Source organism: Chiloscyllium plagiosum, chromosome 11 (genome assembly GCF_004010195.1).
Source record: "Chiloscyllium plagiosum isolate BGI_BamShark_2017 chromosome 11, ASM401019v2, whole genome shotgun sequence".
NCBI lineage: Eukaryota > Metazoa > Chordata > Chondrichthyes > Orectolobiformes > Hemiscylliidae > Chiloscyllium > Chiloscyllium plagiosum.
In genome coordinates, this window is record NC_057720.1 from 17,731,331 (window position 1) to 17,747,241 (window position 15,911).

The 15,911-nt window shown below is 41.0% G+C and overlaps 1 protein-coding gene across 3 annotated transcripts in view; it reads right to left on the reverse strand.

Moving 5' to 3' along the window:
• glmna (glomulin, FKBP associated protein a) overlaps positions 1–15,911 on the reverse strand; it is a 61,146-nt gene that overhangs the window by 31,218 nt on the left and 14,017 nt on the right. For all 3 annotated transcript variants that reach the window (XM_043698788.1, XM_043698789.1, XM_043698790.1), the window contains exons 4-7: positions 10,713–10,832; positions 7,676–7,784; positions 6,626–6,872; positions 6,417–6,519 (exon numbers count right to left, since the gene is read on the reverse strand). In XM_043698788.1, coding sequence (XP_043554723.1) covers positions 6,417–6,519; positions 6,626–6,872; positions 7,676–7,784; positions 10,713–10,832 — 579 coding nt within the window. The remainder of the gene's footprint in view (positions 1–6,416; positions 6,520–6,625; positions 6,873–7,675; positions 7,785–10,712; positions 10,833–15,911) is intronic.

Consider the following 15,911-nt stretch of genomic DNA (forward strand, 5'->3'; position numbering starts at 1 on the left):
AGTGGCACCACGTTTGCCAACCTCCAGTCTTCCGGCACCTCACCTGTGACTATCGATAATACAAATATCTTAGTAAGAGGCAGACCAATCACTTCTCTAGCTTCCCACAGAACTCTAGGGTACACCTGATCAGGTCCTGGGGATTTATCCACCTTTAACCGTTTCAAGACATCCAGCACTTCCTCCTCTGTAATATGGACATTTTGCAAATGTCACCATCCATTTCCCTACAGTCTATATCTTCCATATCCTTTTCCACAGTAAATACTGATGCAAAATATTCATTTAGTATCTCCCCATTTTTTGAGGCTCCACACAGTTCAGTTCATAGGATACCATTGACCCAGAAATGGTTTCGAGTGTGGAGCTTCCAAGCCAGCAGAGCTTAGAGAGAAGTTTTCAAGTTGTTTGGACTGAAAAATGTCTGCATCATCAGAATTGCAAGTGATTCTTGCCAGCAGACTTGGAAATCGTCCCCATAGTCCAAGAAAAAGAACCTGGGGAAAATTGGTTAAGTAAACATTTATAAAAGCTGAGATAAAAGTGATGTTTCTCAGATTAGGTCTCTGTGACAAATAGTCATAGGAAACAGATTGAAAATTAGTGAGGTTTTTGATCGTTTGATCTGTTTTCAATAAATAGTTTATTCTTTTTGTGTCATAAATTATGTTCTGTTGTTAAAGAACAATGTGCAGCATTGTTTCAGTAATGAACCAGTTTGTTAACCAATTGCAAAAATTAAACATATCACGCATCAAACCAGGTTTCATTCTTGGATGGACTTGTCCAGTATTAACACCAACTGGGATAACAATTTGCAGACTCTTGGGCTGTATTTTCTTATCCTAGCATGGGACAAACCTATGTCGGGCAAACAGATAAAAAGGCAGGTATGTCTCACATGTGAAAGTCTCACCTCTTATTTCTGTATCCAGCAATTTAAATCGTAAACTGTACACGTCTCAAGCCTACAATGAATTTGGAAGGTGACAATTAATGTATTCACTAACTCTTACCCACTTCTTTTTAAGATCCAGAAGGCAAGCTGCTAGATCTCATTAATTTTCCTAGTATTTTTCCTCTAGTGATCTTGATTGTTTAAGTTCCTCCCTCCCTTTTCCCCTTGATTTTCTACTATTTGTGGGATGTCTTCTATAATGAAGATACTACTTACAAAATACTTGCTCTAATTTGCTGCCATTTCTTGATTTCCATTATTATTCCTCCAATCTTGTCCTCTACGTGACCAAAGTTTATTTCAACTATTCTGCTCCTTTATATATTTGCATAAGTTCTTACTTTTTTGTTACATTTATTGCTAATATACCTCATTATAAATTCTCTCAATTTTTTTATTGTCCTTGTCTACTTTTAAAATTTCCTAGTCTTCTAATCTTTACAAGAAGCAAATGCCTTTGATTTCAACCTGATACTTAACTTAATCCTTCTCATAGAGGCTTTCTTTCTCAATGGAATATATCTTACTGAGTAATAAAATATCTCATAGGGTGCTGTATTGTTCTTTGTTCACCCTCTGTCTCTTACTGTAAGGCCAATTTTATATCCAATTGGCGAGCTCACTCTGAAGCCCATGTGATCTACCTTTGTTAATTACTCTATGAGAACCCAATCAAATGCTTTAGTAAAGTCCAAGTAAACTTCATCCACTGCTCTGCCCTCGTCAACTTTTTGGTTACTTCCTCAAAAAGACTCAAGTTTGTCAGACATGATTTCCTTCGCACAAAACCATGCTGATCATCCCTAATCATTCCTTGCCTCTACAAAAGCATGTTAATCCTATGCTTCAGAATTATCTCCAACAACTTATCCACCACCATCTCCTCATAGGTATGTCACTGCTTATCTAACATCTTAACTTATTTTCCCAATCTACTTTAGCCAACTCTGTCTTCATATCTTTGCAATTCTTTCTAGAAAGAGAGATCAGAGTTTAAAATCACCCAGTTAAGATAGAGATGAGGAAAATAAATTTCCCTCAGAGGGTTTGTGACTTTGGAATTTGCTTTTTCAAAAGGCAATGGATACAGAATCTTTAAATATTTTAAGACAGTGGTAGGTGGATTCTTGATTGCCAACAGGAAAAATTATTGGTGTATGCATAAAAATAGAGCTGAAGTTAAATTCAGATCAGTCATGATCTTGTTTAATGACGGAGTAGGCTCAAGGGCTGAGCGGCTAGTGTTAGGTTTAAAAAAAATTGTCTCCAAACCAGACTATTAGGGGTTAATAGTTAAGCATTAATTGGACACAGCATTGAGCCATTGAAGCAAAACATGGAAAAATAGGCCGTGTCAAAAACAGCCAATTTTGGCTGAAAGGGTGCTGCATAACCTTGATTGTCTGAGGCAAACCATTCATTTTTGTAGTTAACATGGAGCCAACTGGCGATATTATCAACTTGTTTTCTGCACAATGGAATATTTGGAAAAGTATGAAAGTACTATGAAATGGTGATGTACATAATCAGAAATGGACGACTATCAAGGACTGGGCCGGGTTCAAGAGACTGGGGCCGTGGACATTCACCATCAGACTGGGGTCCGTGAAACCAGTACCATGGAATCTGAGACTGAGCTCCAAATGCCAGTCATCCACAATCCCGAGCATGAAAACAAATTATTGAGTATAAAGCAGTTTAAGCTAATAGGTTCGCTCATTAGTTTTTGTGTATGTACTAAGTAGATTAAGGTGCTATATATTGAAGTGCACATGCCAAATTGTAACCATTTTGATCAGATCTTGAGAAAGCATATAAAGTATGAGCAACTAGGGAAAGAGTTAAATTTTGGGTTGTGTAACAAAGACTCAGCCAGCAGAACTTGATTCAGATAAGAACTTGCAGTAAACAATGAGGTGCTTGAAGCAAGGGTAGTAGGTTAACGAGGTGAAAAAGCATTTATTATGTAAAGCCATTTAACAAGATGAAGTAGCATTCATTATGTAAAGTCAGTTAAGGTTAAGACATTCATTGTATAAGTCCAGATGTTTACTATTGACACTTGCTGATTGTAATGGTCACCCAATCAATATGAAGTTTGCCTTATTTGGATGCCGCTCGCTGTAAATGACTATATAATTCATTAAGGATCTGCTGTTTGAGAGAAGACGAAGAATTCATGTCTCTGTGTACATGGGCAATCGTTCTCTCCCCCTCCAGGGCCTGGAATAAAGATGAAGGAGGTAAAACTATCCTGTGTCTGAACATTTTGCTTCGACTGAGGCAAGAATGGGATGATAATCGGAAAGAACCAATTATGTACTTTCAGTCTACAATACATTAGCCTACTCTTGTTCCTAATTACCTGACAAGAAGTTCAGATGCAAATTTCTCTGATTCAAACTGAATACTAAAGTCTACCATGTTCTAAATATCAACGTCTACTGTGTTATGATCACTATTCCCAAAAGAATATTATCCCTCTGTGATAATTAATCTTTCCAGTCTCAGAGTCAGAGAGATGTACAGCATGGAAAGAAACCCTTCAGTCCAACCCGTCCATGCTGACTAGATATCCCAACCCAATCTAGTCCCACCTCCCAGCACCCGGCCCATATCCCTCCAACCCTTCCAATTCATATACCATCCAAATGCCTTTAAAATGTTGCAATTGTATCAGCCTCCACCAGTTCCTCTGGCAGCTCATTCCATACACGTGTGAAAACATTGTTCCCGTATGTCTCTTTTATATATCTTTCCCCTCTCACTCTAAACCTATGCCCTCTAGTTCTGGATTCCCTGACCCCAGGGAAAAGACTTTGCCTATTTATCCTATCCATGCCCCTCATAATTTTGTAAACCTCTATAAGGTCACCCCTCAACCTCTGATGTTCCAGGGAAAACAGCCCCATCCTGTTCAGTCTCTCCCTATAGCTCAAATCCCCCAACCCTGGTAACATCCTTGCAAATCTTTTCTGAACCCTTTCAAGTTTCACAACATCTTTCCGATAGGAAGGAGACCAGAAATTGCACGCAATATAGCTAGGACTATATTCCCTGGAGCATCGGAGGCTGAGGGGTGACCTTATAGAAGTGTACAAAATCATGAGGGGAATGGATAGGATAAATAGACAAAGTCCTTTCCCCGGGGTGGGGGAGTCCAGAACTCGAGGGCATAGGTTTAGATTGAGAGGGGAAAGATATAAAAGAGACCTAAGGGGCAACTTTTTCACTCAGAGGGTGGTACATATATGGAATGAGCTGCCAGATGAAGTGGTGGAGACTAGTACAATTGCAACATTTATAAAGGCACCTGAATGGGTATATGAATAGGAAGGGTTTGGAGGGATATGGGCCAGGGGCTGGCAGATGGGACATGTTTGGGTTGGGATATCTGATTGGCATGGACAAGTTGGACCAAAGGATCTGTTTCCACATTGTACATCTCTATGACTCCAAAATACTAATTTAGTATCTTCCCCATTTTCTGTGGCTCCACACAAAGGCTGACTTGCTGATCTCGGAGGGGCCCTATTCTCTCCCTAGTTACCCTTTTGTCCTTTATATATTTGTAAAAACTCTTTGGATTCTCCTTAATTCTATTTGCCAAAGCTATCTCATGTCCCCTTTTTGCCCTCCTGATTTCCCTTTTAAATATACTCCTACTTCCTTTATCTAAGGATTCACTCAATCTATCCTATCTATGCCTTACATATACTTCCTTCTTTTTCTTAACTAAACCCTCAATTTCTTTAGTCATCCAGCATTCCCTATACCTACCAGCCTTTCCTTTCACCCTAACAGGAATATACTTTCTCTGGATTCTCGTTATCTCATTTCTGAAGGCTTCCCATTTTCCAGCCGTCCCTTTACCTGCGAACATCTGCCCCCAATCAGCTTTTGAAAGTTCTTGCCTAATACCGTCAAAATTGGCCTTTCTCCAATTTAGAACTTCAACTTTTAGATCTGGTCTATCCTTTTCCATCATTAATTTAAATTAATAGAATTATGATCGCTGGCCCCAAAATGGTCTCCCACTGACACCTCAGTCACCTGCCCTGCCTCATTTCCCAAGAGTAAGTCAAGTTTTGCACCTTCTCTAGTAGGTACATCCACATACTGAATCAGAAAATTGTCTTGTACACACTTAACAAATTCCTCTCCATCTAAACGCTTCACACTATGGTAGTCCCAGTCTATGTTTGGAAAGTTAAAATCCCCTACCATAACCACCCTATTATTCTTACAGATAGCTGAGATCTCCTTACGACTTTGTTTCTCAATTTCCCTCTGACTATTAGGGGGTCTATAATACAATCCCAGTAAGGTTATCATCCCTTTCTTATTTCTCAGTTCCACCCAAATAACTTCCCTGGATGCATTTCCGGGAATAGCTGTAATGCTATCCCTTATCAAAAATGCCACTTCCCCTCCTCTCTTGCCTCCCTTTCTATCCTTCCTGTAGCATTTGTATCCTGGAACATTGAGCTGCCAGTCCTGCCAATCCCTGAGCCATGTTTCTGTAATTGCTATGATATCCCAGTCCCATGTTCCTAACCATGCCCTGAGTTCATCTGCCTTCCCTAGATTACTAGGTCTAAAATGCACATTCCCTGATTGGCTCCACAACTTACTGCTTCAAGAACTGCCCTGCAAACATTTTATGACTTTCCTCAAGGCTACGATTGCCAATTTGATTTTGATAATCTGAAATTTGAAATCACCTGCAGTTATTCAAAAACCTTTCATAACGATCAATCTTTAATCTTCCACGCCAAAATAATTTCTCTCTATTGTACTGACTGACCTCATCCTCTTCCTTTCTTCCTAATCTTTTTCAATGTGAAACAACTTTGAATATTCAACAGTGTTCATGCAACAATGAATCTATAATAGTTTTCATTTAAACCTAGTTACTTCTAGTTTGTGCCATCAATTCGTGCATTTTAGTTTAACTGCTGTTTGCCCTTTCCAAATTTCCCTTCATAAACAAAATTAGTTTGGGCATGAGGTGAGATATGAGAGAAACCAGAGATTGATACAGGGACAGGAGTGGGGGAATCTTGGAGAGATTCTAACTGGGTGGGCTAGCAGAAGGGAGTGAAGAAGCAAAGAAATTTGATTAGACAATTTTGAACATAATGACAAAGAAGCCCACAATTCAAGGAACTTTTCAATGCAATCTTATTTCCATAATTACTATTAGAGCAATTACATGATTTTATTGATGCACTTAAATGCAGTATGTAACTCATTACATAATGCAAGATAAAATCTTAAATTGGACTTGTACCAATTTGTAAAGTATGCTGTGAATTAAATGCATAAATGGTTTAGTTGAGAGCTAATTTATTGAGAATGTAGGAAATAAACATGTAGAATACAGATGCACTTTCAAAGCAACAGATCAAAACTGTACCAGAAAGGTGTTAAAATGCTGTGGTCAAATCACACTTACCACAATTTCAGCAGCAAAAGTTCTCAACGAGTTGTCCTCAATCTCTTCAGTTAATGGACGTAACTGTGCTGTCAGCAGTGGGTATTCCAAACTTTTCATGCAACTATATCAATTGTAAAAACATCAGTTAGGTGACATTCATTAATTTACCTGACAAAATCCCTTAGTCAACAACATGCTGATCAATGACATGAAAATTAAGTACCTACAATTTCAGTAGTTCATCCTTTAGCTCATTACGGAAAGGGTTTCCCTCAGATTCTGTTGTGTGACTCACTTCATCCACAAATGGTTTAATAAAAGAGGTTACAGCCATGCAACACTTGCAAAGTCCATATTCATCCTGTTTACGTTGCTCATTTGAATAAGGTACAGGTAGTTTGGAGAGTTGGCTATGAATAGTTGCAAGAGATAGCCCCACAGAATATGCCTTTTTATGTTCCATCTTTAACAGTACTGAGAAAAAATTATGCAATTAGATCCAAGAAATCAAATAATACCTTTTTAAAATTACATTTTATTATGTGAAAAGCAAAAACAAGATACTAATTAATCTAAAGTTCCATACTTGCAGAATACCAGACCATATCTAAAACCAAGGTCAGTTTGTGACTTAACAAAAACTAGCCAAGCCAAACAATGCTGAAGGAATATATTTAATTAAAAGCAAATTGGCCTTTTAACAAAGACTTGACATTTTCTATGATTACACATAAAATTAGATTGAAATTAGGTCTTGAAAATTTGTATTACAACAGAGGTATATCATAGAATTTCAATAATACATTTAGAACAAAAGTAAAGATTTCTAAAGGTCCTGAACCAAAGATGAATTCTGCTTCTCCAAAGCATTCTTATTACAAGTTGTTTCTTTAAATGAACAATGCAACAAAAGTACATGTAAGGCTTTGTATTTTTTGCAGTGGCAACTGGAAATGAGAACTGGGCTAGAGTGTTTGTGATTTCATACTAATTTTTAGGAAGGCCAGATCGGGTGCAGAACTGTGCATCATCCTTACTTGGATAAATGTGCCTTACAGGCATTAATTGATCAATTGAGTCAAGATTAATGACAGCGGGAATCGATCCCAACCCAGGTTTGGGACCCTATTTGAGCTTAACTCACAATGCAAAGAATCTGCTAACAATCTCTGACACTATGATAGATATTTGATTCTACAGTGTTAACCGGCATTAAGATTAGCCAAGAAATAGTTTTTTATAAAGTCTACTCGTATTGATAAACTATTTCAAATTACCTCTCTGAAGTGGCTGCAGGAGTAATAGGATTGTTTTGGCTATGTTATTTCCAACAGCCTCCTCAATCTGTTCAAATAAACCCACTAGAAGCTCCTTTGGGTTACTTATCTGCAAGGAAAACACATCAGATTGTGAAGCAAATCTCTCTCACTTTCGGACAAGCTACTTCAATTTCCAGAATAAAATATAAAAGTTTATGGATTTTTAAAATATAGATCATTAATGTTATATTTGTTGCATTTGTCAAATGCTCCTAGTTTGGCATTATTAATCATGCTTCCAGGTAGCTGGTCAATATTATTTTCTTCCAACAATGTCCCTGTCACTGCATTAACTGTACATTATGGTTTGACAGAGCTTCAACTCCCACCACTTCATCAGTAATACACTCTGATGGAAATCCACTTTGCCCTGCCTTTCTGGGAAAGCCACAGAATATCTCCTCATAAATTTACAAATCTTGGCAAAACAAAGTTTTCTATAGAATGAACATACAAGCAGTCAAATTAGGAGCAGGTATAGGCCATTTGACCACTCAACTCTCCTGACTGTGGTCTCAACCTACTTACCTAACTGTCCCCAATGTTTGATTCCTTTTTTCAATCGAGAATCTAAATCTACCTCTGCCTTAAAAATATTCAGTGAGCCTGCCTTCACTGCACCCAGGGAAGAGAACTCCACAGATTCTTTATCCTTATCTTTCATGACTCAGGACAGTCCAAATTACTTGAAACTCAATGAAGTATAGTCACACTTATAAAGTGGGAAACGTGGCAGCTAATTTGCGCACAGCAAACTTGTACAAACAAGCAAGATGACAGTGGCCAGATAATCTGCTTTAGCGATGTTGTTTGAAAGATAAAAACTGATCAGAACATTTGGTAAAACTCCACTGTTGTTAAGTTAGTGCCTTTGTGTCTTTTTACATGAGTGCAGGGGTGGGCACCTCTCCGTCTCCATTTCTGGTGACCGACTAACCACTGACATCTACTACAAACCCACTGACTCCCATAGCTACCTGGACTACACCTCCTCCCACCCTACCTCCTGTAAAAACATTATCCCTTATTCCCAATTCCCTCTAGTTCCACTGCATCTGTCCCCAGGATGACCACTTCAACCTTAGAAAATCGCAGATGGCCTCCTTCTTCCAAGATTGCAATTTCCCTTCCCATGTTGTTAACGATGCCCTCCAACGCATCTCCTCCACTTCCTGCACCTCGCCCTTGAACCCCACTCCTCCCAACGCAATAAGGACAGAACCGCCCTGGTCCTCACCTTCCATTCCACTAACCTCTGCACACATTGCCACTTCCACCCGAGGAGTTGTAAAACCTGTGCCCACAGCTCCCCCGCTCACCTCTGTCCAAGGTTCCAAAGGATCCTTCCACATCTGACAGAAATTTACCTGTACCTCCACCAACATCATCTACTGTATCCGTTGCACACGATGTGGTCTCCTCTACATTGGGGAGACAGGAGAACTACTTGCAGATCATTTCAGAGAACATCTCTGGAACACCATCCAATGGCTGAACACTTCAACTCCCCCTCCCACTCCACCAAGGACATGCAGGTCCTGGGCCTCCTCCATCGCCAAACCCTTACCACCCGATGCATGGAGAAAGAACGCCTCATATTCCACCTTGGGACCCTCCAACCACATGGAATCATTGTGGATTTCACCAATTTCCTCATTTCCATTCCCTCACATTATCCCAGTCCCAACCCAACTTGGCACCGCCCTCCTCACCTGTCCATCACCTTTCCCATCTATCCGCTCCACCCTCCTCTCCAACCAATCAACTTCTCCCTCACCTTCATCTACAAATCGCATTCTCAGCTACCTTCCCCCCACCCCCGTCCCATTTATCTCTCAGTCCCCCAGCCCACAAGCTTCATTTCTGATGAAGGGCTTAGACCCAAAATGCCAATTCTCCTGAACCTCTGATGCTGCCTGACCTGCTGTGCTTCTTCCAGAACTACACTCTCGACTCTGATCTCTAGCATCTTCAGTCCTCACTTTTTCCTATTAATGTATCCATCCAAATGTCTTTTGAATGTTGCAATTGTACCCGCATCACCACTTCCTCAGGAAGTTCATTCCACATGCGAGCCATCCTCTGTGTAAAACAATTGCCTCATGTCTCTTTTAAATCTCTCTCCTCTCACCTTAAAATGTGCCCCCGAGTCTTGAAATTCCCCATCTTAGGGAAAAGATGACTACCATCAACTCCGTTTATATCTCTCATTATTTTATAAACTTCTATCAGGTCATCTCTCAACCTATTACGCTCCAGAGAAAAAAGTCCCAGCCTTTCTTTATAACTCAAACCTTCCATACCCACCAACATCCCGGTAAATCTCCTCTGAACCTTCACCAGCTTGATAATATCCTTCCTATAACTGGGCGACCAGAACTGGACACACTATTGCAGAACAGGCCTCACCAATATGCTGTACAACCTCAACATACCACCTAAACCCTCAAACTCAAAGGACTGAACAATGACGGCAAGTCTGCCAAACACCTTTTTAAACACCTTGTCTATATGTGATGCAAACTTTAAAGAATTATGTACCTGCATCCCTTGGTCCCTCTGTTCTACAACATTTGCCAAGGTTCTACCATTAACTGTCTAAGCCCTACCATTGTTAATTAAACCCAAAATGGAATACCTCGTATTAGCTTAACCTCATATTTCCTCTTCTCCCACCTTATTGCTTTTTTAGTTATCCTCTGCTGATTTTTAAAGGCTTCCCAATCCTTCAGCTTCCCACTGAACTTCACCATATTGCAAGCTTCCAAGATAGGATAAATAGATATTCACTCACATTGTTAATCTCAAACTTTGTATTGTGCAAATTAGCTAGCACCTGCGTCTACATAATAACAAATTGTACTTCAAAATGATTGATTAGTTGCAAAGGGCTTCAGATATCTTAATGTGGAATGTGTTTGTTCTTAAAATACGCAACAAATGCAAAAAGCTTTGCAGTTAGATTTATGGATATTTCTCTGGTGTATTCATTTACCTGTACTACATGGTTGAGTATTTTTAAGCAGCTTTCCTTGTGCTCAGTTTCTTGCTGGTCTTTCAAAGCAGAACTGACAATAGGACCAACAAAATTCCAGCCCATGCAGATAACAAAATCCTGTAAGACGTTAAATGAGGGCAAGGTAAAGAAACAGAAGATAAAATGGTAAATCAGATTGGTCCAACAGTTTAGAGATATTGTGTTGATTTCTTCACAGAACTGTTGCTAATAAGGATAAAGTTTGTCCTGCTATGGAGCAGTTGCTATGATATCAGCACAATGGTTTATTGGATCTTTTAAAAAATATAACAACTATAAATCTGATCTGATAGGAATTATGGAGATATGGTTGCAGGATGACAAAGAGTGGACCCGAATATTGAAGGGCACATAGCACACAAGAGAAACAGGAATGGCAATAATCATGGATGACTTTAATCTACATAAAAACTATAAAAATTAGATTGCCAATGTAGCCTTGATGAGGACTTCATGATAGTTTCCTACAGCAGTACATCTGGAACTGACCACAGAACAGGTCATATTAGATTTTGTATTTTGTAGTGTGACAGGATTAATTAATATCCTAAATTGAGGTGCCAGCAATCACAATATAATTTAAGTTTACATTATAATTTTAATTATAATTCCTCTATTCAAGAAGCGAGGGAAGCAGATAACAGCACATCATAGGCCAGTTAGCCTGAAAATTTGTCAAAGAAGAGGTACTATAATCGATCATCAATGAGAAGCCAGCTACACTTTGGAAAAAATGAAGGTAATTGGGAAGGGTCAGCATTGGTTAAGCTTGATTTCACTTTGATGAAACAATGTGTTGGACCTCTTTGAAGTAGCAACATGCACTTTGGATAAAGGACAGCCGTAGATGTTTAATTCTTGGATTTGATAATATGCCACAAGTGCAGAAAATAAAAGCTTATGGTGCAGGGGGTAGCATATGAACATGGATAAAAGATTGGCTGGCTGGCAGAAATTGGACAGTACGCGGATGTGGCTAGAAATGATAGGATGTGACAGGTTGAGTTCCTCAGGAGTGTATACTGGGTTATCAACTTTTCACAATTTAGATTAATGACTTCGATGGGGGAATAAGGCACAGGAGTTAAATTCACAGATGACACCAAATAAATAAGAAAATATTGTCTTATGTCTCTCTCAGGGAGACATAAGAAGGTTGCAGACAAAGATGGATATGTTGAGTGGGCAAAAAATCTTGCAGATGAAAGTATAATGTAGAAAATGAAAAGTTGTTTGGCAAGAAAAAGAGAACATTACTAAGTAATTTTCAGCTCGAAGTACCCAATGAGTCATCCATCCTGGCCTCCTCTAGAGTCACCAGCATTACAGATCCAATCTTCAGGCAATTTAATTCACTCCATCAGATATGAAGAAACAGTCAGAGGCACTGGAAACTGCAAAGGTTATGTGCCCTGACAATATCCCAGTAATAGTAGTGAAGGCTTGTGCTCCAGAACTTGCTGCTCCTCTAGCCAAGCAGTTCCAGAATAGCAACAACAAAATTGCCTAGCTACGTCCTTTACATAAAATGCAAGTCAAATCCAACAAGCCAATTACCACTCCAGACTCGTCTCGATCATCAATAAAGCAATGGAAAGAAGGTATTATCAACTGTGCTATCAAGCTTCACTTACTTGGCAAATAGTTGTTCACTAATGCTCTGTTTGGGTTGCACCAGTACCACTGAACTCCTGACCTCATTACAGTCTTGTCCAAATATGGACGAAAGCAATGAATTCCAAAAGTGCAAGTTACTGCCCTTGCATTTGACAGAGTAAGGAATTCTTGTAAAACTGGAGTCAATGGAGATCGGGGACAAACTTTCTGCCAGTTGGATTCAAACCAATCACAAAGGAAGATGGTTATGGTGGGTACAGGTCAGTCATCTCAGCTCCAAGACATCTCTGCAGAAGTTCCTTAGGGTAGTGCCCATCCGAAGCTGCATCAATGACTTTCCCTCCATCACAAGGTCAGAAATGGGGATGTTCACTGATCATTGCACAACATTCAGCAACATCTGCGATTCCCACATTACTAAAGATATCCATGCCCAAATGCAAAAGGATTTGGACAATATCTAGGCTTGGGCTGACAAGTGGCAAGTAATATTTGCGCCACATGAATGCCAGAAAATGACCAATGCCCCTTGAGATTCAACAGGATCACTATCACTGAATCCCCACTATCAATATCTTGGGGGGTTACCATTGGCCAGAAAATGAAATGGACTAGCCATTATGGCAGAGTTATGACAGCGCAGGCAGTGGAATGTTCCTCCTGCAGGATGTTTGAGGTAGGGGTGACCACCGATGCTCCTGCCAACTTCATCTGCAGGAAGTGCAGCCAGCTCCAGCTCCTCACAGACCGCGTTAGGGAACTGGAGCTGGAGTTGGATGAACTGAGAATCTTTCGAGAGGCTGAGAGGGTGACAGATAGAAGCTACAGGGACACAATTACGCCAGAGAACAGAGGTAGCTGGGTAACAGTTAGAGGTGGGAAGGGGAGGAAGCAGGCAGTGCAGGGATCCCCTGTGGTCGTTCCCCTCAACAATAAGTATACCACTTTGGATACTGTTGGGGGGGGATGGCCGAGCAGGAGTAAGCTGCAGTGACCGGGTCTCTGGCACGAGGTCCGGCTCCGAGGCTCAGAAGGGAAAGGGGGAGAGGAGGAGAGCGCTAGTTATAGGAGACTAGTTAGAGGGACAGACAGGTGGTTCTGTGGACACGGGCGAGACTCTCGGTTGGGTTGTTGCCTCCCGGGTGCCAAAGTCCGAGACGTCTCGGACCGTGTCTTCAGAATCCTTAAGGGGGAGGGTGTGCAGCCAGAAGTCGTGGTGCACATTGGCACCAACGACATAGGTAGGAAGAGGGGTGGGGAGGTCATTCAGGAGCTCAGGGAGTTAGGCTGGAAGCTAAAAGCTAGGATGGACAGAGTCGTCATCTCTGGGTTGTTGCCAGTGCCACGTGATTCTTCTTCTTCTTCTTCTTCTTCTTCTTCTTCTTCTTCTTCTTCTTCTTCTTCTTCTTCTTCTTCTTCTTCTTCTTCTTCTTCTTCTTCTTCTTCTTCTTCTTCTTCTTCTTCTTCTTCTTCTTCTTCTTCTTCTTCTTCTTCTTCTTCTTCTTCTTCTTCTTCTTCTTCTTCTTCTTCTTCTTCTTCTTCTTCTAAGGAGTATCAGAAATAAGGTGGGTGAACTTAAGGCGTGGATCGGTACCTGGGACTACGATGTTGTGGCCATCACGGAAACATGGATAGAAGAGGGACAGGAATGGTTGTTGGAGGTTCCTGGTTACAGATGTTTCAGTAAGATTAGGGAGGGTGGTAAAAAAGGAGGGGGTGTGGCATTGCTAATTAGAAATGGTATAATGGCTGCAAAAAGGCAATTCAAGGGGGTTTGGAGGTAGTATGGGCTGAAGTCAGAAATAGAAAGGAGCAGTCACCTTGTTGGGTGTTTACTATAGGCCCCCCAATATCAACAGAGATGTGGAGAAACAGATTGGGAAACAGATTTTCGAAAGGTGCAGAAACCACAGGGTAGTAGTCATGGGCGATTTCAACTTCCACATATTGATTGGAAGCTCTTTAGATCAAGTAGATTGGACGGGGCAGTGTTTGTGCAGTGTGTCCAGGAAGCTTTTCTAACTCAGTATGTAGATTGTCCGACCAGAGGGGAGGCCATATTGGATTTGGTACTTGGTAACGAACCGGGACAAGCGATGGGCTTGTTAGTGGGTGAACATTTTGGTGATGGTGATCACAATTCTGTGACTTTCACCTTGGTTATGGAGAGAGATAGGTGTGTGCAACAGGGTAGGTTTTACAATTGGGGGATCTGAGGAGCATAAGTTGGGAGCATAGGCTGTCAGGGAAGGATGTCGTTGAAATGTGGAACTTTTTCAAGGAACAGATACGACATGCCCTTGATATGTATGTACCGGTCAGGCAGGAAAGAGATGGTCGTATGAGGGAACCTTGGTTGACGAGGGAGGTTGAATGTCTAGTAAAGAGGAAGAAGGAGGCTTACATAAGGTTGAGGAAACAAGGTTCAGACAGAGCGTTGGAGGGATACAGGATAGCCAGGAGGGAGCTGAAGAAAGGGATTAGGAGAGCCAAGAGAGGGCATGAAAAGTCTTTGGCGGGTAGGATCATGGATAACCCCAAGGCCTTTTATGCGTATGTGAGAAACATGAGAATGACGAGAACGAGGGTAGGTCCAATCAATGACAGTAGTGGAAGACTGTGTATTGAGTCGGAAGAGATAGGAGAGGTCTTGAATGAGTACTTCAGTATTTACAAATGAGAGGGACCGTATTGTTGAAGAGGAGAGTATGAAACGGACTGGTAAGCTAGAGGAGATACTTGTTAGGAAGGAAGATGTGTTGGGCATTTTGAAGAATTTGAGGATAGACAAGTCCCCCGGGCCTGATAGAATATATCCTAGGATTATGTGGGAAGCAAGAGAGGAAATTGCAGAGCCGTTGGCAATGATCTTTTCGTCTTCACTGTCAACGGGGGTGGTACCAGGGGACTGGAGAGTGGCGAATGTTGTGCCCCTGTTCAAAAAAGGGAACAGGGATAACCCCGGGAATTACAGGCCGGTTAGTCTTACTTCGGTGATAGGCAAAGTAATGGAAAGGGTACTGAGGGGTAGGATTTATGAGTATCTGGAAAGACACTGTTTGATTAGGGACAGCCAGCACGGATTTGTGAGGGCTAGGTCTTGCCTTACAAGTCATTGAATTCTTTGAGGAAGTGACCAAGCATGTGGATGAGGGTAGAGCAGTGGATGTAGTGTAAGGCATTTGATAAGGTTCCCCATGGTAGGCTTATGCGGAAAGTCAGGAGGCATGGGATAGTAGGAAATTTGGCCAGTTGGATAGAGAACTGGCTAACCGGTTGAAGTCAGAGAGTGGTGGTAAATGGTAAATATTCAGCCTGGAGCCCAGTTACAAGTGGAGTTCCGCAGGGATCAGTTCTGGGTCCTCTGCTGTTTGTAATTTTTATTAATGACTTAGATGAGGGAGACGAAGGGTGGGTCAGTAAATTTGCAGAAGATACGAAGATTGGTGGAGTTGTGGATAGCGAGGAGGGCTGCTGTCGGCTGCAAAGAGACTTAGACATGATGCAGAGCTGGGCTGAGGAGTGGCAGACGGAGTTCAA